This window comes from Pithys albifrons, chromosome 7 (assembly GCF_047495875.1).
Source record: "Pithys albifrons albifrons isolate INPA30051 chromosome 7, PitAlb_v1, whole genome shotgun sequence".
In the NCBI taxonomy this organism is placed as follows: domain Eukaryota; kingdom Metazoa; phylum Chordata; class Aves; order Passeriformes; family Thamnophilidae; genus Pithys; species Pithys albifrons.
In genome coordinates, this window is record NC_092464.1 from 48,122,617 (window position 1) to 48,148,024 (window position 25,408).

At 38.8% G+C, this 25,408-nt stretch overlaps 1 protein-coding gene across 4 annotated transcripts in view; it reads right to left on the reverse strand.

The window, feature by feature from the left end:
* Positions 1-25,408, reverse strand: part of ELMO1 (engulfment and cell motility 1) — a 299,792-nt gene that overhangs the window by 218,209 nt on the left and 56,175 nt on the right. For all 4 annotated transcript variants that reach the window (XM_071561429.1, XM_071561428.1, XM_071561430.1 and 1 more), the window contains 3 exons: positions 15,652-15,692; positions 14,694-14,766; positions 4,064-4,114 (listed from right to left, as the gene is read on the reverse strand). In XM_071561429.1, the coding sequence (XP_071417530.1) occupies positions 4,064-4,114; positions 14,694-14,766; positions 15,652-15,692 (165 nt within the window). The remainder of the gene's footprint in view (positions 1-4,063; positions 4,115-14,693; positions 14,767-15,651; positions 15,693-25,408) is intronic.

Genomic DNA, 25,408 nt, shown 5'->3' on the forward strand with positions numbered 1-25,408 from the left:
GTAATGAGATCCCATTTATATAGTACATACATTAATTGTTAATACTTTTCTTACATGCATACTGAAGCACAGTCTCTAAATCTAAAGCCCTGTATAGACACGATACATAGAGCAGTCCTATGGAATCACCATACACAATTATGGAAGCAGAAACAGGGAAATGGTCACGTCTAGAGACATGCAGTAAATTAATGACAAAAGCATTATACATGCATAGCCATATATATTATGTAAATATGCCTAAAATAAGCTTTAGCAATCAGTGGCCACTGCTCAGTGTTTATAAACAGTTTTTTCTCTTACTGCATTTAAAACAATCCTTTTTGCTTTCTATGCAAAACCTGCCTTTGGAAACCTGAAAAAATGAGATTAAATCTATAAAAATACAAACCCCAAGTCCACTTCTCAAATCAGTGTCTTGTACTCTAAGCATACAAATATAAAAGTGGCTCATTGACCTCCATAGTCAGTGCTCCTGGTTTAAGGTTCAATTAACAAATTATTCACCATTACATGATAAATATAATCATGTATTTTACTGTAATTAATGTAAATTTATGTGTTTACAGAACTTCAAGAATATATTAAAGCAGTTGTAGATTATTAATATTAAATATTATTGTTATCAATAATATTAACATTAATATTAAATATTATAGACCAGATCCTCAATCTTCTACTTAAGATAGAGGATTCAGATTTATAAGCAGAAATAGGTTAAAAAAACTCTCCACACTTCCTTCTCTGTTAGTTCACATACAATTAAAAAAAAACATTCCTCGTAATCTGTAGAGGCATTCAGAGAAAACATTAAGATGACTATTACCGAACACCCCTATTTACAAGCTACAAAGGTTAATACATCTGCTTACAAACAGCTTACAGGTTTGAGAGCCCAAATGATCTCTGACCAGGAGATCAAAGAAAAACATGTGACAAAAGCAAATGGCCAGGCCTCATAAATACCACATCAGAAAAGGCTACCCCTTGACTCAGCGTTTAAGGTATCCAGTCAGTGAGCAAAGCATGTTTTCTAAGCGCCAAGAAGCTACTTTTAAATAAACAATGAATGTTCAAACAAACAGTTCTGATTGAAAACAATTAAATTGAAAAAAAAAAAGGGCCAGTCCCTTTAATTTATTTTTCCCAGTATTTTTTAGCATCTTTTAAAAAAGATTGGTCATTTGAAGAAGGATTTGCAGGATCTGATTGAAGGAATCCTGCAGCTGCACACACTAAAAGGTTGGACTCTGCTCCCTGCATTGCAGGACACAAAAGTCCTTTCGGATCAGTGTTACACTCGGGAGCAATTAACAGCTCATTTATACACCTACCCACCATGCACTGGAAAACGGGTATCACAAAACAGACAACAGAAATACGCATTTCAACTGTCACATATGTTCAATTACAAAGAAATGTTGTTGCATAAGAAACTTTCCATGAGTCCCTCCAGAAATGCAAATGGACAAAGGGGGAAAACAGGTCACAGAAAACTGCAAAACCAAACAATAGCTCAAAGAATTGGGAAGAAAGATGATAGGAGAGGTTAAAATAAGTAAGAAAGATGATATAGGAACAAGGATAATATGAGAGAAATTCAATCTGTACTCAAGTTACCTAGGAAACAGTGCCTGTGCGGTGAGTGGTTTATAGAGGAAAAAAAAATAGCATTGTTTAGAAAAAACAGCCTTTCAGAGAACAGCAGAAACTTAGCAAACAGACCTACAGAAACAAAGAAGCAGTTCAAATTCCCACCAGGCCTAACGACTGGCGTTTGCAGACTTTTAACTCAAAGAAATTTAAAATAGGCACATTGTAAATCTCTCAAGGCAAGCATTTGTAATGGATTTAGCAGCACACCATAACTGCAGTTTTGCCCTTGCACTGTTAACAATGGTTTTCAGAAAAAGATCCCTGTATACACATATAATCTAAATTCGAGATTAAAAATGAGAAAATATTTAACATATAGATTTAAGAAATTAGATTTCAAATCCTAATTTCCAAAAAGTCAACACCAGAAATGCTGGGTTTCTACTTCTAGATAATACTATGTTTCTTTCCTCTCTCCTAATCCTTAATAGCTCCTACTCTGGATACATGAGCAATCAAAAAAACTGAGGCTAATAACAACAGGACTCAAAAAGATTGTATCTCATCCTTCTCACCCAGTTTTCTATGACTCAGGCCATGCAACTGTGAATAAGTGGCATAAAAATCAAGCATTAGAAAAGCATTTTAAGTTCATGCAGCCTTCAGAACTGGTGAACATAAGTCCTCTTGACTCTTCAAGGAAAAAAGTTTCCTCAAAACACTTTTGAAGTTCAGGACAATTTTTTTTTGCCCACAACAACCGACAAGAATTCGGCAGCTCAGGCCTCTCTGAAACTACATGGACACATCTCAAAAACTGCATAATCCATACGTGGCTTATCTTCATTTCTCTCAATCTTTCTCTCCTTTCCTCATTCCTCCACCTTTTCATAAAGCATTTTTATTGGTATGATCTTCTTTTTCTAGGGGAAGGGGAAAGATAGTTTCAGCTTCATACTGCTGTAGGATAGAAAAAACAGGGGGCAGGTGGGAGAGGAATTCAGAATCTTAATATTTTCACATGATGAGAAAAACATTTCCCACCCAGCACTAACAGCTAGGAAAGCATCTTTCCCAGTTTGCAAGAGTGTATCAGGCAGGCTGTTCTTCACATTATCTCTTCCAACTACTGTTGCTCTCCTACAGAACTTCAGAGGAAAAATGGAAACAGATGGCCTGTTAGCTTTTCAGGGTAAACAGACAAGCACTGTGTAGGTCACCAGTTTAAAAATTACAGCTTGGAAGCCTGTAATTTATCTATTTTAGGTACTGCTATGATGACCACTTCAACAATACCTTAAAAACCAAACAGACTATTGTAGGTTAGGAACATGTAGAGCTTCATCTTATATCTACTGAAAAAATACAAATACTCTCTAATTTGACAAAAGCCAACTTCAAAACCTCCTTCCAAGCTACCTCTCTGATTTTGAGGAAAAGGCTTAAAAACCTTTTCAAAAACATCAGAAAGTTTGAAAGTAAGCACTGGTTCAGGGATAAAAATCAATACAACTAGAGAGTAGAACAGCCTTCTATCTTAAAACAGGATGGTTGTGTCACTCATAAGTGCAAGCCAGTGCCAGAGTGGTTCATACTTTGGCAGGTAACAGAAAATATCTCAATATCCTAAGGTTTCCTGTCTTGTTTAACTCACCCTAAGGCAAATCCTCAAGGAAACAGACCACGCAGATCACAACCCTATGCAAAACCATATCTTCCTGCCCAAAGGTAGTGGCAGAAAGTGTCATACACCCAAGATTTGTCTTTGTGTTTGTAGGTCATGTTTCCAATTGCTTAATCCAAGTGATCATGAAGACAGCCTAATGGAACACTACAACTGTCAGCAAGGAAATGGCATTGCTGTTGCCTCAGACATACATCTTCTGGGACTAATAGTGTCTTTCAGCATGTGGCACCAGTACTGCTCAACTCAGTGGGAAAACAGATCATTGAAAGGCAACCAGCAACTCTGCCATACTTATCAGGACCTAGTAAGGAGATAGTGTTAAAAATAAATAAATAACAAAAGTGTAAAATCGCAACATTACAGTTGCTACTCATTCAACATAAACCCAGAGAGCAGGAAAGCTCTGACCTGAGACTACCAACAGAGCTCTCTGTGGTTCAAATCCCTACCCTTCCTCCTGGCTTCTTGGCTTTGAGCTTTGGGGCAGAAAAGGAGCAACTTGAGTGAGGCTGCAATATCAGCAGGGAAGCAGAGGTATCTTGGACATGAAAGCTGTTCCCAGAGGAAGAGAAGTAAGACACAGAAAAACCACTCAGTTGTACCAACCCTATCACCAAATGTCACTCAGAGATATCACCTCTGCTTCCATAACTCATAACCTTTGCAGGAGGATTGTGGGACACATTGCAGATAAAGCTTAAAAATACATACATTAGCTCACAATGATTTACTAATCAAATCTTCACTTGGAAGTAAGAGAAAAACAGAACAGCAACTCACAGGAGATGTTGTTAATCGAAGGATGGCTCCGTTTTTTATTTCATTACGATTCTGAAAGAGAAAAATCCAAAGATTTTACATAAGACTCACATAAAAAGATGAAACGTGCATTCAGCAGGATGTCACACTGAACACGCAACAGTACTTTCCCCTGTCTGCATGCAAAAACTTTCCTCTTCCATATGCAAGCTAACATCTATACAGTATTTTCCTCACTGAGGCATACAACGTTAGCTTCCAGAAATAGGTGGCTGTTGACATGACACTTAGCAAATCTGAACCCTTTTAAGAATGACTTCATGTTTTTCAAAGTTTAGCTTCCATTGGCAACTTCTAAATATTTCTTTGTAATATGTTGTCCATGGTGTCTGGCTCTGATATTGTACATACTTGAGGAGTTTGTAAGTTTGCTGAAACCTGTCATTAAACATCTGCAGGATTTAGAATTTATCCCACTGGCTCTCCATTTTCTATAACAAGAACATGCTGACTTAAACCACTAGAACCTACCCACTGAGCTCTGCCACCACAACTTTGCATTCTCCCTTAAAGTAAAAAAAAAAAAAAAAAAGTATCACTGTTAGCAGTAAGCAGAGTTCAAACATGCCATAAGTCCTTCTCCCTATCCAGCTCACAGAAAGTGAGAAAAGCTGCCATGGTGGAAGCTATGGTGTGCACTTATGGTATCCATAGAACTTTGTGGTCAAAACCCATGTGCATGGTCTTCCTTGTGAGGTAAGCACAGAAAAGCCTCCCCCTCCTTCAACAAGCTACCTCCTGTTCACCACAGGGAGGAGAATAAGGTGCCAGCACAGCAAACATACCAACAGGAACTGACTGTACACAGTCATAATGTCAGTCATGGTTCAGCAGCTTGTTCAAGAGCCAGTACCCTAACTTGTCAAAGGAATTGAAGGAATCCCTAACAGTTTAAGAGAGAAGAGCTAATTTTGTACAGAAGACAACATTGCAGGCTTTCTGAAGACTGGTGTTCAGCCAAAAAAACCTCAAGAAGGTATGTCTCCTCAAACAGTTTTCCCCAAATTTATTTCATTCTTCTTCTTCCCATTCTAATTATCTCAAATCTAAAATGAAAAAAAAAGATAAATCTTGCCTGAAAACAGGTCAAGCAGTCCCAAAATAAAACCCCAGTATATTGCCTCTTTATTGGTATCCAAGTTGTCTGTGGGATTGATTCTAGCTACTCTCCACCCACAAAGACTTCTTCATGCTAACTGAAATATAGTGCCAGACAACACAGGGGGTACAAGGGAGAAGCTTTCTTACAGCATCTTTGCCTATATATGCAGCTAACTCATCTCAGCCCTCAGCAGTCTCCCCCTGCCAGAAAAGCCTCATGAAGGACAGCCAGGCTGTATTCAATAGAGGGGCAAAGAAAGGTGAGCAGCTAAATACAGGGTGACTTCTCACAGCACTAACAAAGTGCCAGATTTTTTTCTCTTGTAGTAAAACAGCATCAGACCCAGCTATGTTTCATCATGTCAAAGGAATCTGTGTGAAGTGGCAATAGTGCATTTATGTGGTTTAATCTCAGTCAGTGTAGAAACAAACTCCTTTCACAAAGAGTTGTGCTGGCTTAAACTGTTACCACCTTCTGGATTTGTGGAACTGAATAAAAGTAATTGCTTTGGGACAGACAGCATAGGCTAAATCTACCTCCACCAACAGGTTAGACTAAGCCACTGGGTCTCAGGTGTGTTAGGTCAGAGCATGCACATGCACACATATATATGGGGTTCCATCAGCTTTACTTGGAAGGCAGCAAATCCCAGCATGCAACAACATGAAAATCAGGTAATCAGACAACCCTTGAACAACTTAAACTGTACCAATCACATTCAGAAATTAAAGTTCACTGGCATCTTTAAGAAAACATTGGAACCAATAAGTAAATAGACTTTTCTTAAACACAGAAGCTTATTTTTTGTAGCAGCAAAACTTTGGGCTTAGAAGTTTCTCATGTTTCCTGCTGTAATTAATGTGGACTACCAAATCTAGTGTTTAAATGAGTTTTTTTGTTTAGCAAGTCAAGTCACTTCATCTGGGCCACAATAAACATCACTTCAAACACTCAGTCTGCTGCAAACAAGAGGTGCTGAGCATAGAGTAAGGAGGCTACACGGTAGTCTCTGAAGAATTGAGGAGTTTGCTGAATAGCTGAGTACTCCTGCCTCCCACCTGTGTGCTTCCTTTTCCAGCTGGCACTAGCTCTGGTACTGGACAGATCTATTTGTGGGTCAGTCTCACTAACCTGGCAGAAATTAGCTCCAGCATGAAAGAGAAGAGAGTTTTCTGTCAGGTTAATAGACACAGAAAAGCTTTGCAAGGCTTTAGCAACAGTACAAACCCAGAAAAGACAGTGAAACCACATGTCTGGGAGCAGAGAAACAGTGGATGGAAAGAGAAGAGGGAAAGCATGAGGAGGAATTATACTTCCTCTTTTGGGGAGCAGCCACAGCCTTAATTACATGATTTCATAGTTTCTTCAGCTGAAACCTTGCTCCACACTTTGTTCAATTGCAGTAGTTTTGCCACATGCTGAAACACTAACTCACAAAAACTTGGTCTTAACTTGATATACTCCTACAGTGTAAATCAGGCATTACAAAATAAACCTCTAATTGAAGGAGGACACTTATAAATCACCTAGATTGAATCTACAACCAATCTAGCAAGGAAAAATACCTTATTAGAAATACACTATTTCTCTATAGTCATAGGAATTTCAAAACAAGTGGAAAAAGGGAAGTTGATAACCTGGTCAAAGTGCAGATGCCTCATATGGATAAACAAGAGAAGTACTATTTTCCAGAGTGACCCTGTGTCAGCAGGTTGCATATAAAACAGCAGAAGAACACACACAGTACTTAAAAGCATCACTAGACATTTTATTTGGAGTCCTTCTATTTAATCATCCAGACAAATCTGAAACACCAAACCTTTCAGACCCAAAGGTACAATATTTGTCAGAATCCACAACACATGAAGCCCACATACCTTTCATCATGTCTGGCTCAGAGCAAGGCGAGTACGTCTGCCCTCTACTATAAATTCAATCATTGCTACCACAGCAGATACAGAGCTCATCTTCAACTCGTGATTTAGGTACAAAAGCTTAAGGAAAACTGCCCAAGCCTTCTCTCTGAAAGTATTCAAAACATCAAGTCTATCATAGCAAGGTAGTAAATATTTGAAAAGGGTTAGCTGTTCTCCAATTAAAAAAAAATACAATTTTGTTTATCCATTCTAAATAATGGCTTAAGTACATGCCAAGAGACAGCATGTAAGTGTACAATTAAGCCAAGAGGATTTCCTACATTAACTGTGTGATGTAGTAGTCAGCATGCCAGTTAATTTCAATTGCAACATTTACACACAGTTAATCCGCTTAGTTTTAGAGACAATATCCTGTGGGTTTCTTTTCCAGGATAAGAGAACATCATTACAGCAGCCCAGCTTTAGCAATCATACTTAAAAGTATCACTGCTATTCAGGACAAGGTTCACATCAACCTATGGTGGAAAAACTCCCAAGAACAAGACAAAACCAAAAAAAACAACCCTCTTCCAAGATATTTCTCTGTTTCTCAAGTGTACATGAGGTTTGTAGATATTGTTAGTGCTGTCGTATTAGGAAAGCTTAATCCTGAGCCGTGAAGCAACTATAGAAATGGTACTATCCAAAATGTCCCAAAAAACTCCATAACAAGAAAATAATTTGTTATAAATGTTATCTAGGACTGAAACAGCAGTCATATTATGGGTACAAATAAGCCCCACTTGCAATATTATATCTAGCAAGATATAATATATCAAAGGATTACTTTATTTTAATTGACTAAGTAATACTTCCAAGATGAGTTTTCAACCAGACAGGCAAATACTACTGTGAAGACACACAAAGAGCGTAGCACAACAGGAAGTAGAGGACAGTTCATCTTGTGTTCACACCTAAGGACAATCTGCCTTCTAATTTAACCAGCTGGAGCAACACAAATATACTTGACTATAAGCACTACAGAAGGGATAGGCAAAGAAAGAGAGGTGGTAGGGTAGCTCGCTATGCTGGGGAGTGTTTTGACTGTCCAGAGCTTAGTGATAGTGACAATTGGGTTGTGTTTTTATGGGTAAGAATTAGGGAGAAGGACAATGAAGAAAAATTTCTTCACAGAAAGGGTTGCCAAGCATTGGAACAGGCTGCCCAGGGAAGTGGTTGAGTCACTATCCCTGGAGGCATTTAGAAGATGTGTAGATGTGGCACTTGGGGGAACAGTTTAGTGTTGGACTTGATCTTAAAGGTCTTTTCCAACCTAAACGATTTTATATTTCTATGACTGTCTGCCAGCAGATTCTGTTCCTTCTCAAAGCTCTGCTTTTACTGTGCCATAGGGCTACTTTGCCCAAAACACATGCAGGAGACTTTCACAGACTTGCATCGAGAAAGCAGGACCCAAGCATTAACAGAGTCCACGAAATCATGCAGAGGGATGAAAGCATGGGAATTCACTTCTAAAAAAACCCTAGAAAAACAGTCAAGCTATTGATTCAGAGATTTGCTGAAGAAGTGCTTTGGAAAACTTATCAGGCAAAATTAAAGTTTATTTTGCCTTGCATTTGTCTAACCATTTTAATGATCTGTTACACCCAGCAAAATGCCTCCATATTCAGCTCACTGTAACTGGTAGGAATGGAGTATTTTCTTAACTTACTTAAGGAAGACCTGGAAGCATTTGTTTCCATGGGTATAGCTCGCTCAGTGCTATTTAACACTGACCAAACAGCTTCCTTCAGACTTCTGTAGCCAGCCTAATGTATGAGAGCCAAGACATCTAAAATTCCTCATGTGTTTATATCACTAAGTAATAGATTCATCCCTATTTCCATATTGCTGCTATTTTGCTACACCTTCTTCCAAATGAATACAACTGAATATTAGAGCTGTGAAATACACTATAAGTTATGACTCCATTACATTTTCATGAGGATGAGTTTGGTCGAGTATTAAATAGATAAAATGACACATAACAGAGTTATGAAGTTCATTTCTAAGTCAACAACTCAGGAAAGAGAAGCAAAGTTCTTGTTTACAAATCTCCCTTAAAGCACTGGTTCAATGTGCTGCATCCAGCAAACACTGGCCTTCATCAGAAGTGAATTGTGAACAAGGCAGGTCATCACTTTGCCACAAGACAAGAACTTCACGTACCCATATGCAAGGCACTGTGTACAGTTTTGATCTGCACATCTTACAAAGGGCACAGTAGCAACAGGGAAAACGCAGAAAAACACAAGCTTACAGCAGGCTTCAACAGCTGCATCACCAGGCAGGGTCTCCTCAGTTTGGAGGGACAAAGGACACAGAAAGGACAACCTGAATGCAGAACTGTTGTTATGGGACCCTGCAGTATGAGAACTTAGGGGTACTTGATGAAAGCAGTAAGGGATCAGTTTAAAGCAGATGAAGAATGCATCTTTTCACTCAGCAGTCAGTGAACTACTTGAGCTTGCTGTCACAACAGGTTGTGAAAGCTGGCTGTATCAGCAGGCTCAAGAAGAGATGAAAGAGTTGCACGGCCTTTATATGGGATACTCAATGGACTAAGTGTAGGTGTAGGCTCCAACACCTATAACATAACAAATGGGACTACCAAGGAAGCATAAAGGGAGTGAAAGCCGTCATCAGATCATTACCCCAGGTGGTGTTTGCTACTGTTTCAGCTGGACACTAACTATAAGGTTAGATACAACATTTGACTGACTTGATAGGGAACTTAAGTTCATTTTTTGTCCCCTAAATATTTAATAATATGAAAGTTGAGTGACAGTACAATCAACATTGTACTACTTGGTATGACAGAACAGTACTGTTTTAGAAGAAATAGTGATGCAATTAACGTTGTGATAAAATTCCTTTTCTGGAAAGCTGCTGGAAATGGGGACCATGTCTTGTAGTTTTTCATGTTATAATTTATTGATAAAATTTTCCTTATCAAAATTAAATAGTCTGGCTGAACTTTCTAAAATGAGGATGATTTCTGCATGCTTTTTATCTGCCCCTATTCAGGGATCACTGAAGCTCGTAAATATACCAAGTGGACCAGTGGCTCAGTTTCTGGGTATACATTAGCCAGTGCAACTCCACAGCCCATAAGAGGCACAATTCTGGATATATCCTAGCATGTGGGCTACCAACACTTCCCTTACATTGGATCTACCAATATGGAGCAGCACAGTCACCCACATAACCTTAAAAAAGTTACCTCTTCTTCTTTCCTTCATTCACAAAAAGGAGGGGGAAAAAGTATTCCAGAGGTAACTTTTGTCAGATCCATGACTGGAACTAACTCACCTTCCAGCAGTAGTTACTATAATGTCAGTGAAGCAAAGAGAATGAAGCAGCAGAAAGGAAAAAGAAAGCCAACTACCTTTTTCTCCAGCAACCCACAGTAATACCAACTTGACTGCCACTTAAACCACATACTAAGAAAAAGACCATACTTTGCATGATTTGCTCATCTGCAGTTGGAACAATCTGCAAGGACAACTTTACCAGGTACCACGTGCTCTGCAGAGCAGCAGTGGTATTACACTGTGGGCAGACATCCTTCTGACACATTAAGAGAAGTTACACACAAGTTATTTTTAACCTGGATCAGTTCCCCAATTCAACCAACCACACAGACACACAGACAGTTGTACCAATAACACGGAAGAGGTGGGCAGATAACAAGCAGCCCCATCGTCCTCTGATAAGTTTGAACATCAGAGCGCACCTTGCAAAATAAACATCAGGAAATGACAGACTTAGCTGGGCTCATCCTATTATTAGTGAGATCATGTGGGGAAATTAGAATTGGGCAGTGGTATGGACACACACACACAAAAAAAAAAGCAAATAAAAACAAACAAGGATTTTCAAATTGAAGTCAGCTTTTCAGTGCAGTTCACCCACATTCACCCACAACACAACTGAGGGGTCAGCACAGGAGCAGCAGCTCCTTAAGCAGATGCTGCTACTGAGAGAAATAGCTGAAGATCCAGGCCAAGACTATGGTGCACTATCACTTTTGCCAAATCAAAGCACAGTTTGCTACCATGAATTAGAGTATTGTTTTTCAGCCCCTTTCTCATTCCTACTACTTGTTTATGTGACACAAGCAGTTGTATAACTGGTTGATCAGTCAATAAGGAAACTAAACCAGATGAAAATTGTATCATTTTAAGGTTTGTACAGTAAAGGACAGGAATAAGCACTATAGTATTAGCAAGAAAGTGGGACAGCTTCTGTTGCAAGCACCACATTTGGAGCTATACTGAGACTTAAGGGGAAGCCTGCAGGTGCTTGGGCTTCTCTAATATGTACATCCCACTCCTACGCCTTTTCCTGCGCCCTTCCTCTCACCCAAGAGGGACTGTAAGTAAAACATCCCTTTTCCATTTCTACCTACAGTTCGAAATTGACTAAAATTTGTTCTATGGCAGCTTAATCTAGTTCCAGAAACAACTGAGGGACAGCACAGGGCTGTTAAAAAGAGCAAAGTTCCATTCTTCTTATCCTTCCTTTACCTTCTTTCTTCACCTCAGCCTATTCCTGGACAGGATTTAGTAGTCCTGCCTCCTCCTTACATCAGATCAGGCAGACTTTTTATTAAGCAACTTTAATGAATTAAAGTGGCACAAAATAATCCTCCCCTTGCCGCCACCTTTAAAAATTGTCAAAAAAAATTGCTGTAGACAGCAGAGATGAAGTGGCAGGGTCTTGTGGGGAAGGGGAAAAGAAAACAGAACAATACCCTTTCAGCAGTGGCCTGTGATGTCTGTTCACAGCACTTTGGAAAACTATCCATCCAAAAACATGTTTTAAAGAATGTTTTTGTATCAGCCATAACTTACAGAGAACTGTTTACTATCAGGTGAACCCAAACAGTTGTACTATGCCTGTGGTATGCCAAACCTATCTTCAAGTGCTGTAACAGAAAGACCAACCTTTTCAGAGCCTTTCCTTTCTAGTGATTCCGAGGCAAAATTATAAAATTAATTCAAGAAAACAGATATCTACCCAAGTTTTTAAAAAAAAACTCTTGATCTATCTCACCAGCCTTGTTGTGCAACTGAGGAACTAAACAGAAGATTGTCATACCTTTTTAAAAAAGGTAGAAAGCAAAAGAATTAAGCTGTTCATGATAAGGCCGGAAAGTATACTATGTTGAAAGGACATAATTTTATTCTTTGGAAAATTTAATATAAACCAGAAGTTTATGTACAGTATAATAGGGAAATATAGGTCAGCTACAAAAGATAAAGAGTTCTGCATTTGACCAAAACACAGACGTGCTGTTTGCCACCCGAATCAAAAAATACAATTGTAAGCCCTGTAACATTTGTAACATTTTCACTTCAAAGTTTCTTGTTACTTTGTACAAGGATTCCTTAATTTCTTTTCTTTCCGTTAACTTTAAACATGGGGATATTTTAAAGAGGCATCTCTACCTGGAAGGCAGTCTCTACAGAAATGTGAACTACAGATAATGTTACCTGCATATGTGCAGACAAGCAACTCACTTTTGGAAGCAGTGAAAAATATTTACTTATTGGAAGCTGTTACTGTCAAAAAAGTTCTGTTCATGTCCTTTAGTAAGAGGCAGATTAAAGCAATGTGGGCTTTAATTATTAAGTATTGTTGCTTCATTGAAGACCATGTGTTTGTCCGCATGCCTGGTGGTTTCCATGTTTTAATTCAGAAAGCAACATCCTACTGAACACCAATGAGGGAAAGTATGTCAAAGGGGTGGTGGCCCATATAAGCCTCTCTTTATAATCACTATCCAAGAAGCAGTGATAAATAGTGAACAGCATCTAATGAAAGTCACAGACATCTGAGTAATTCTAGTGGCATTTAGAGCTCTTCTCTCTTATTTATGTGACTCAGAGTCAGACACTCTGCATATTTTCAGCAAGGAATAAACAAAGTCCTCTGCAGTAAATCCAAAAAGTCCTAGAAGACCATAATTTTCCATACTTATTGCAAGCTAAGGGCAGCCAAAAGCCATCAAACTTACTTTCATATGACACAGAAAACATTTTTATTCAAAGCTTCAGGATCTGTCCACCAAAGGTGGAAGTAAAGCCTGGAATATTCCCCTAGTTACATCAGGACAAATGTCTTCAACAAATCTGAGTATTCACTCAATCCTGACTTGAAAATATTCGCTGTACAATGAGAATTTAAATGCCAACAGGCAAGTTCAAATGTGTGTGCCTTATTAGAAAACTGTCACCATTGAGGACAATTAGCAAAACAGTATTAGTATTTAATTTGGATGGAGGTAAAACAGAGCAATCAGTAATTACTTTGACAGGTTTCCTTGTAGTAGCCTTTGAAGCATCTGTCAACTGAAACTTGAAAAAAGAAGAAATAAAAAAACCCAGACCACCACACAAGCAAAAAAATGGAAGATCCCAAAACAAATGTGACACATTGAGAAGGTTGTCTGGTCTGTTAAAAAAAAAAAAAAAAAGAAAAATGAAAAGCACTATCTTGGAGCAACTGCTCTTGCTGTCTTGCTAAATTTAGTCTTTCTAAATGCTTAACTGTGCCTAAGTTTTCTTTATTTCTTGGGTGTGGGTAACAATTGCAACAGCAGAAAACTTTGTTCCTCTCTCAGCAAATCCTACAGAACTGTAAAATGCAAAACAAAGCCAAGAGATGTCTTCACTTAAGAGCAGGCCAAACTAAACTGGTAACAAGGTAAGCAAGAGGCACCTGTATCTATGCAGTTAAGCTCATGTCTGTTTAGCTCAAAATCCACTGAGGTTAAGGAATTTCCATGTGGACTTCAGCACACTTTAGACAGTGCTCTTCTCTCATTGCTTAGAAATTGTGCTTCTGCAGTACTACATGTGCACCCCTTCCAGACAATGTTGGGTGTTTTTTTTGTAATTTTGGCAATTTTATCAGCAATGCCAGGAATGAAAGTTCTACTTGGTCCCACTCAGAAGACCATGTCCCATATATTTGGACTAGACATTCCATTTTTATTACAGCTACAGCCATTTCACTACACTGTGCTGAAATCATTGCATCATTTGATGAATCACCTATTGCCACGCTATCTGTGGACCAGAAAAATAAGCCAACAGAACATACAGAACTGGAAAAGGACAGGACAGCAGGCAAGAAGGAGTAGTAAATATGCAATCACTGAGACTTATTTCTATCTGATCAACCAAAAAGGAAAGTGACATGCACTGAAGGTGTCCTCAGACTTCAGGGAGCCCTTCATGTTTTAAATATTTCAATTTCCTGTATACCACTTGCTAGCAGAATACCAAACATGCAGAAATACCAAAGTGGAAGCGCTCAGTGCTCAAGTCTCAAACTCAACAGATGTGAAGGCCTTGGCATATTCAAACTTTTATTTGCTTTTCCAAATGGAATAAATCAGTTAAAAACCATTAAACCATGTCTCCCAGTACCTACTCTCCTACTAGCATTTTATCATGGAAAATATATTTTCATATATTTTAACTTAAAATAGTAATTTAAAATAAATTATTGTGGCAAACATTTTTATAGGTTATGGAAGAATTGCATTGAATGATTTACCCACCTTCTCTGTGATGTAGAAATTAGAACTATCAGCATGCTGCAGTGCAAATTGATCATGATTTGCAAGAGACCACCTTAGAAATATGAAAACAAATTAATCACAAAATGAAATCTTAATTTAAAAAGTACCCTTCACATAATTTTTCTATGACCAAACAAGTGCCTGTAATTCCCATGTATTTCTCATACTTTTTGGTATCTTTCAATAATGAGTCCCAAAGTTTAAGATTAGAGCACGTTGACAAAGAGAAAACTTCAGTACAAATACATCCTATTGATTTTTGTTTGCTGTAAGCAAGATCACTAAATCACTAAAATGGACCAAAACCCCCATAAAATTACAGTACCAGGATTTCATGCTAACTTACACAATACCCAGCACATATAATATATTACATTATGCATAAAATACCACCTTTTAAACTCAGCAGTGATTTGATGACTATAAACTAGTTTCTCCTGTGTGGTAGCACTTGCTTGAAATAGCTTTCTTTTTAAATTAACATATTAAAATTAAAGCAAGGTATTTGTCTCAGCCAATTATTAGTCTATAGTGCAGAATGTGAGATTAACATTTCAGTTTCATATGAACAGTCACATCAAGTGGACCAGCTTACAGCACCTACGAGGCTCACAAATCAAAGCCAAAGGCAATGCTTTAGGCCCTTAACCCATGAACTGCAAGGACCAGACACCTAGAGTGAATGGGTAAGATGCATTCTGTGCAGAAAGGAAACAGTCACCCACATGATGGAGCTGCTTTGTTAGGAACCTCATCTTGCAAGCAATTGATCCAAAATTTGATCTAAATTTGAATTTGATGGTAAACCAGTAAGATTTAGTCAAGTAATGACTGGTCATACAGGATATCTAGATTTTCTTTGGAAAAAATTATCTCCTGGTTGGCTTAATATTCCTAAAAATACTGTACATAGGATGTACTATATGGCAAAACTTACCCATCACAGACTTCTTTTATTATTGAGGACAGTGGCTTTTTCTGGTTAATGAAAAAAGAAAGAAAAAACAAAATCAGCAAATTAGAATAAGTCTGAGCTCTCAGAATATGATTCCAAAGCCTGCAGCTGCAAAGAACAAAACAAGTTAGCAGTATTTAATTTTTTGTTTAACATTAAGTTTGATAGGATCCCAAAATTTTCTGCTGCTTTCGTCTGGTAAGCTATAAAGACAACAATTCTACACATATGTGTGATGACATTATCAGTCCTTTTTGTCAACTTTTTGCCAATGACATAAACTCAGCTTCTCAACTGACAAATCAAAGGGTCTTTTGTGTACACTGCATCTCATTACCCAACAGCAACAGAAGATTTAGATATCAACATAAGCATTTTCCAGGAAAGACATCTGGAGCAAGAAGACATTCATTATTTTAAACCTTCTTTTGTCCCTTTCAGATATGGTGATATGATGACAGTAATCCTCTCTCTTAAGTTCACATATGCAGGTTCCCCTCTGATAAAACCCCAGCTGGAAGGTGTTAAGATCCCAGATGTATCAGTTCTGCTTTATTCTCTGCATCTGTGAGCATGAGCATTTGGACTGACTGAAAACAGTTCTCTTGCTTTGGTTCTCAAAATAGAAAAAAAACAAACCCAACAAAAACACTAGTCTAGCCTGGTGATGTTGCAATGCTTTGAACTTATAAACACAGGATACATACACAAGTGTTTTTAGAAGATTTCTGGCTAAAAGAAAATGCACTTTTATACCCCAAAACAGAGATGAAGCTGCATGGCAAAAAGAAACGCATCAAATTTCACCAGCTGGGTGACTACTGAGCCTTTTTTCTCCAATACTGGGTTACCGCACAATGTCACACAGATTTGTTCCTTCACAAAATTTCCCCAAATCACATAAACAGCATAGGATCACCTTCTCTAGTTACTTCTAGTAATGACAGTTCACTCAAATCTTAAAAAGCAAACTAACAAAATGCTGAAAAACCCACCTATAAGCCAACACTGCTGTCAAAACAAGCAGTTTCCCTTTAAATTTTATAGAAAATGATCAGTCTAAGAATTAAGACAGCATTAGGGTGCATTATGTGGAGGGAGAATTATTTTTCCCTTGAATTTGTTTTCTGTACTGCATCACTGCATAAGTGAGAAAGCCAGAGAAAGGACTCCCTGGTCAGGTCAGGATCAGGGCAGGATTTGTTACTTCAACAGTCAACTAAGCCAATTTATAAACAGGCAAAAACATAACACAAGACCACTTTAAACAAACTTGAATGAAAGCACCTGCTGAAAGGATTCTGTTCCTGCTTGCCTCAGGAACTCAATCCTTGGTTTCCATTCTTCCTCTTTCACTGCCATTACTATTTTGACATGACTACCCATGATGACCCACACCAGGGAAGTTAATCAAACTGAAAACTGGCTCAGTAAAAGGAGAGGAAAAAAAATCACCACGACTGATTTCCTGATCTGCCTTGCTATATGACCTAACTGACTGGCAAACATCAGCACATGGGAGAAAAGGCAGAAGTAGGAAACTGCTCCATTCTGTAGCAGCCAACAAGTCCCTTCTCCAGAGCAGCTTCTGTGTGTTGTTCTGGCTCAGCTGTTTGTGTAGCTGTACCCAAGCTGTGAGGCAGATCAGGCACATCACATGAGACAGAAAGTCTGTTTTTTCCCCCATAGTTTCTTGGACTGATCGGTTCCTCAGTCTGGAATACTGTGTCATTTATGTGCAGCTGCTTTGACCTGCTGTCCTCCTTCCCAAGGGTTTTTTCAGTTTCTGCAATCCTGTGAAAGCAATCTCTGCTTCCAACTGCTCTCTTCCTTCTATCTTTCCCAAAAAAAAGAAAGCCCTTTTTTTTTTTTTTTAAAGACAGAGGGAGAAAGCACAGGTTTGCCTGGAGCTGGATAACTCAGTTTGCCATACAGCAAATTTGTGGCAGCCTGTAGGTAAACTGCTGCCAGGCAGAGCACACAGCTCTGTAGGCTGCACCCTCTTCTCTCCTCAGGATGCTACTGCGAGTCTCATTCCAGCATTTCCATATTTTGACAAAATTTTATCTGTGTTATTAATTCCTTTTACAAAGTACTCAGAAATCAGGCAGCAGAATAAATATAATGGAGGACAAAACCAGTAACTGCCTCTCCTTCCCATTATTTCCCATAGGACATGCAGTTCTTCATTGGGAACTATGACAAAAAGACACTAACAACCAAATTTTGCAATGATGTAAATACTGGGAAGGCTGGATTAAATTGCTGATCAAATCATTATTTTGGTACTTCTAAGTTCTCCACACCATCAGCTTTTATGTCCTTTGTCAGTCCAGTTCATCTCCTTTCCCCTTTACCTATTCTATGCCATGAACTATTACATGACATTATTTGAGACCAAAAACTTGGGGAAAAAAAAAAACCCAAACGTAAAACCACACAGTAAATCAATTAGAACCAGAAGAAACAGTTAAAAAAAAGGCAAATGGATCCTCAATAATAAAAATCATTAACAATATTAAAGCCTGCCTCTCATAGTACAGTTTCGTCCTCCTGTGACACTAATGCTATGGCACTGATGTGACTAAATAACTCATGATGCAAAAAATCAACAAAATAAAAAAAGTGAAACTCTACTGGGATACAGAGTTTGCAGTTAGTGATTTGATAACACTTTACAAATTAATAAATGTATACCACTGCAATTCTAATAAGCTGCTGCTCCTTACAATCGCTCAGGCTGCACTCCCCCTACATAAAAATCTCTAGACAAAATTCTTTCCCCTTCCCTACCAGGCAGATAAATTGCCACCGGCACGCTGTGAGCAGCTGTGAGCAGGAAGTCACTGAAAGCAGGCGGCGGCTGCCACGACTCCCTCTGCGATCACCCAGGCAGGGTCGGGTTGGCAAGCGCAGCCTGCGGGAAGACTCCGGGCAGGCAGCACTCCGAGCTGGCAGCAGCAGCAGTCCTGCCACCCTGCCTGCATGCTGCCAGGCCTCCTTGCCAACAAAACTCTTCTTAGGTCTGGCAGTGACAAGCAGATGAGCGATCAGCTCCCGCAGCCCCTTCCCAGCCACCTCCAGAATCTCTTTCGTGGTCCTGCTAGTGAAAGCTGCAAGACACGTACTATGTTTGGTAACAGTGACAGGACACGACTGTTTACTGCATAAATAGGAATGCATATATAGGACTGTTTACTGCATACACAGGAATGTATACTGCATATATAGGAATGTATAGAAGACAAAGAAAACTGAGCTATTTTTTTTCTTTCTGATCCATGAAAAATGAGGTAAAAGTCTATTGCCATTCTCTATAGAGTATATGCACTCGATGTGACATTCAAAGATACTACCGCCCACCCCCTCACCCCCCCCGCCGGTCTAAATACTTGTCTGATGTCAATAGATTTGAAGGCTTTGTTACCTTAATCTTACTAAAATTATGTTTATGGAAATTTACATGTCTCTGCTGCACTTACAGTTCCAAAAAGTTAAATTTGCCTTACTAGTCTATGTGCTTCAAAGAATTCCTTATAATCAATCCAAAAATATTTCAAAGAGTTCCTTCATAGAAATTTTTTGTCCCAGTGCATTTTGGTTTTGTTTTTATTTTTTTGTCTCCATGTTCTCTCTTAAACTAGTAAAAATGAAGTGTTCTTTTACATATTTTGAGATGCTCATTTAAAGCTCTAAGAGGATCAAGCTGTACCTTTAAATGTAGAAAATAACACAGATCAAAGTAAACCTTGTGCTCACTACAGGAGATAACCCCTTCAGCTGACTTATCACAGCACCTGCACTGAACACATTGGTTAGTACAAAAGTGTTTTCCTAGGGAGGTATTAAAATGATAGCTGAAATCCAGTGGGAAATTACAATGGGGCATTATGGCCTTGCAACTTAACTGATCTGCACACAAAGGGAGAATCCTGACAATGAAACAGAGCATAGGCAGCACTGGAGCCAGTGTGAATTTTCCCACTTGGTAAAGCTTCATCTGCATTGGCTGGTTAGCACAGGTGTCTGAGCTGCTGGCTTGCTGTAGTACTAATGACATCCACCATGCGGTAATACCTAGTCACCACTTCTGTGCCCACCTGCATGTGCCTCAGGTCATGTCCCCAGGTTTTGTGTGCTAAGATGCACACAGATCCCTAACTCTGTCTTTTTGACTGCCTACTCTTGCTACTTGTGCAATATTTGGTAGCACTTCTCAAGTAACTTGCAGAACACAAACTGAGATTTCCCACTTCAATTTCCTCACCAGTTTCATCCTTTCATGCCTATCCATCTGGAAAACCCATAGAAAGTAAAAAGACCATGAGTACAAGAGTGTAGGCTGGGTAAGCCCAGGCCATTGTTTTGTTCCAGAGAAATAATGGAATGAGCAAAAGGAAGCTAAGAATATCCAATACAGCAGTGCTCACCAAGCCCTAGGTACAGTTCAAACGACCAGTTGACCAGCCTGGGTTTAAAGCACCTCCAGATCAAATAGCAAGTGTGTATGCACAAAACTGAACTGTAAAGAGGACAGAAATCTAAATCTGGGCAGAAACATGTATTCTACGTGCAGTTCTGATATACTTTGATTGGGCTATATCAGAGCATTATATATATGTTTCTTTTAGGCCTTCTGTTTCCTTCCCAAACGGCTAACAGAGATTCACTGCTTTTTCTTTTCTCCGAGTTTGTTTGTTGAGTTGTGGGGTTTGGATTTTTTTGGACAATGACTGGGATATCACTCTCCCCGTCTGACACCTTTTAACCACAGAAATAGCAAGAAAACCCTTAACCCCTGCTGTCTTTAAGCCTATCACACACACACACACACAAAAAAAAAAAAGCAGAAGCAGCACATCTGTTATTGGGAAACACTCAGCATTAAGGAAAAAAAGAAGTTATCTGTGCCTCTGTCAAAATACAGAATTTCAAGCCAGTAAACACACCATTTTGTCTTATAATTAATGCTATCATTCTACTAACGAATTTTTCTGTGCAGAAGAAATTTTTATGGCTATTAAAAAACTAGATAAACACCTTTTTTCATAATCAGTGGAGGCTTTGTCTGTTACTGTCACGCACCAGGAGTCACAGAAACAGAAGTAGAACTGTCTGGTGGCAAACAACAGATGCCAGGACACCTGGGTCCTTGACTCACTACTTCGCCACAGGTTTCTCATGGTATAAGAGGCAAGGTCTTCTGTAAGGTGGAGGTACTGGAGTGCTTTGGATTTCAGCCTCTTCAACCTGCTTTAAATTTTGGAAGTCACCTCTCTCCATTGGCTGCAATGAAGTTTTGGTTAAGCCAGACTTGTTAATTAGTCATTAAGTATCTGTAGAAGATGATTTCCCTAACTCAGGGGAGCACCAGAGAGAGGGAATACCTGAAGAAAAGGGACAATGCAATGCTGCAGCAACAGACACCATAAAACCCAGCCAAGGCCAGGTCAACAACACAGTTTTGTCAGTACAGCTACACAGCCTGGCCTGGAAATATTCACACCCCAGAGCCAACAGGCAAACCCACAACAAGTGCAGCTGCTGATGGGAGAGAGCTTTTATCAGCTTAGTTCACAGCTTTTAAGGTGGTAGCTTTAACACATACAAATATAGTAGTAGGGGTTCTGCAGAGCCCACGAGTCTTGGGGAAGCCCAGGTAAGCATGTCCTCTCCCACTTCACTCTCAGTTGCAGCTTCCTCAGTTACTCCCTTCTCACCTCCAAAGAGATCCTCACTCATAAGTCTACATTTCACCAGATCTAAGCATTGACTCACAGATCATATGTTTAGGATGTTAGAGTGACTGTACAACAAGGAAGCAGCAAAATAAAATATTATTAACAAAAACCTCAAACAAACAAAACCTGCAAACAAACAAAACCCCCACACAAACAGAAATTTACAGGTACTTCTTCCTGTTCATAAAATGTCCTAACAAGCCATAACATTCCCTGTTTGCTCAAGTACAAATAGAGACACCAAAAGCTCCCAGTAAAGAACACTGTAAAGTCACAAACCACCGAGGGATCTACAACTATGGGTTACAGCATGTTTGCATGCAACACACTTGCACGACTTTATTTAAATACAGCTAAAATACAGTTAAAATTACAAAGCAGGGCTTTAAGATGTGGCTCTTCACACAACCTACTAGGAAAGCACACCTTTGAAGATCGAATGAAGAAACCCCAAACTCACAGCTCATCACTGACACAATGCTGGCTGTCCAGGGCAGAAATTTCTACATGAAGCCACAAATAATTTATGTCGTGGAATTTTTAGTATTACTTTCTTTTGCACTACAATCTTGGATTTCTATAAGGAGAATATAATTGAATCATAAAGTGCACCTGGATACTGCAGCTAGCCAGAACATGAATTCATTGCTGGGTAACTCCAGGAATCTGGTCATTACACATTTCTTTTAGATACAGCAGAATTAACTTGAGATATGAGACTCCTGCTGATTCTAAAAAAAAATTATGGATGCAACAATCTTAAAGTCATGTTTAGACTTCATCTTGAAAATGCCATCAGTAGCAGGCAGTAAAATTCAGGCTCCAGTGGGGAGTTCTTGCTATCATTATGGAGCTAGCAATATCAGAGATGGGAGGGGAAAAAAAAAAAAAGAAAGAAAAAGACAAACCAAACCCCAAACCAAACAACCAAACCCCCCTCCCCCCCTCCAACTCCCCAAAAAACTCAAGGAGAGAATTAATAAAGTGTTATATCTCTTTTCTAAAATATTATTTCCTGAACAGTGGGGCTGTATTTCTGCAGGACCCCAAGTGTATCCTGGCTCTACTTGCACATCTATTTAACTAATTATATATATAGATATATAAACTGTCTACTGCATTTAACTTAAGTTTCTCAACCTAGAAGATAGCACCAAATAGTAAACATAAATAGTATCCATTAGACTGCAAGTCATTAAACATTTCTATTTATTCCCTCCTCCTTTTTACAATTTCTAACCCTTCTCCACAGCTATTACCTCTTTCATCTATTAAGCTTTGCTGCAGTCTCTGTATTAACTAGCAGTAGTAAGGCAGACTTCTAGTTTCCAGTGATGGAGTCCCAGCCATACACCACAGGACATGAGTTCACAGCCTTGAGCGACTCCAACCAACCAGTGGGAATGTGGCTTTGGACAAGCCAGACTAATAAAATGTAACATGTGACAATAGCATTGCCCCTTTTATCCAGGATGGCCGGCTGTCACCACATCAAAGAATGGAGCTCTGATGACAAATACTCCAACATCATAATTCTGTAAGAAAAAAAATTATATTTTTTGAAAACCATTGTTTTTAACAATGATTGGTTCATTATGTTAATGAAGCACTGCCTGTGTATAGTCTGTTAGTGCACTGAATTATATCCAATGCACTAAAACATCTGGATTATTATTTCAAAGATGATTCTTGCTGTTGAGCAGCTTTTAAAAACTAAACAAAAATAAAAAATTGAGACCTTTCATTAGTCCAACAAAGAAAATGAGGGGAAAAAACCCACATTAAGATAATGAGTATTATTTCCTTACCAGTTCTAATAATAATCCCTGATGGTAACGAAATTACAAGTATTATAAAACTGTTAAATATTTTCACTATGCTTATATGCCAGTTAGCATCTGCTTTATGAACAGTTTCATCTTCGATTCTGTCAAGCTGAAATAGGACAAGTACAAAAAGGAACAGTAAAACTCATTTAATGATTGCTAGCATCTGCTTAGCACCTAAAAATTGATTTTGAGCAAGCCTAACCTTTAGCAAACCAGCTTAAGCTAGCTGAACATTTTTCAATTCTTTTTGAATAGGTAACAACCTTTTGGCTCATCTACCTTTGGGTAAATCTTCCATCAGCAGCAACCAACATCCACCTTCAGAATGGCTGAGATACAGATGCAGTGGACAGCCTAAAGCACTAACTCTCTTCACCAATCTGACAGAAAGGAGCTGCTGCTAGCAAGTCCAAGCAGGGAACATTTTTATAAGTCAGTGTAAGACTTCTTTTTTTTTCTCTCCCTACAAACTATTTCATAGGCCTCTGTCTTCAAGAAACTCAGATCTTGACAGCTGTTAAAGGCACTGACATTTCCCTTAACTACTTTAAACTCAGGATGTGCAATAACATTGGAAATCTTTAAAATATTCATATTAAAAAGCATCACTAGTTCCAGGTACTGCAGTACCATTACCCTTTCCGGATAAGAGTTCATATAAATTTGCACGTTTGCGGGAAGGAGGTAAGAGCACCTCTCTTGCTTCATCCTCTCTGCACTAAACCCCTTGATTTTATGGGAGAGTCTGGAGCCACAGGGAGTGACACTTTGCAGTACAGAGAGACATCAATATCCCTTTCTTCTTCACCACTTGAATGATGCTTGTGCTCACTAATATTGCATACCTTTAGACTTGTGCTGGTAGGATTGTATCAGTACACTGCTATTACTAGTGACAGCACTTGCAGAAACTATAGCTATTCTTAATCTACACACATGTGTGATGTGCCACTTTTCTCTAATTAAGTATTTCACAATCCCTTTTGAACTATATTTCTCCCTGCATTTTGAGAAACATTGCACTACATCAATTAACAATCCCCAAGGGTCCAGATTTAGGTCTGAAACCCCCCTTTGAAAGAAACAAAACCTTTCTGCTGTCCTTTTAATATGCAGTGAAGTACAATGAGTTCTATGAAGAATTAAAAAACAACCAGAAGAGATAACTTGAAAGACACTCTTGAAAGATAAACTTGCTGGCTTAATCTAAACAGTAGAGGGAACATTAATGTAAAGCAGTCCATGGTTCCTCCCATGTGCTGATCTCATATTAACATGAAATTGTCATATGACAGTACTCCCGTAAATTTTGCCTGCTGTACCAGTTTTGTGCTTTGCAAAGAAAACACAGCTTTTTTTCTTGGCTAACAGAAAGATTCACATCTGCAAATTTAATCCATGTTTCATGATATCATAGATAAAAGCAAACCTAGAGGAAGAGACTGTATGGCCAAGTTTAATTATAAACTGTTCCTTTCTGTAGGAACAGTTGTTTACGTCCAATACCAAGGAAGTTCATCCCTGAGCTTAGAGAAATCAGGTTTTATTAAAACTTGTCTTAAGACAGAAGAGTGGATTTGAATGGGCTAAGCCAAAATAGGTATTGTTCCCAAACATCCATCTTGTGCCTCTTGTAGAAGCTGCTTCCCCTGCAGCAGGAACAGTGAAACTGTAAATCCACAGAGTATCCAGGTAACCTAAAACCAGTACTGGCTTACCTAAAATAATTTGTGCTGTAAAAAAACCCAACAGTTAAGAATGATTTATACATAATGGGCACAAATTAAAACGTGACTTTTCATCTGCACAAAAGAAATAACATCATTTTATGAAAATGGCTATTTCTGGGACAAATGAAGAGAAGACAGGACAGATTAGCCAGCCATCCTGGTTCACCTGCACAGAGGCCATGCAGCCTGACTTTTAACGTCTTCCAGAACAATCAGCCAGAAGACTGGGAGGAAAAAAAAATGTCAAACCAGCAGCCAGTGTCTACCATTCATTTCTTCCCCATACTGCAACCCTAAAAATCCCCTAAAAGATCCCAGTGTAAATTCAGACACCAACTCACTTCCATTCCTCCCTTTACATGACAGGAAGACTTAAGAGTGAAAGACCATTACTACACCCAGCTCTTAAACTCATAATCAAATCTTTCCATTAAAAATT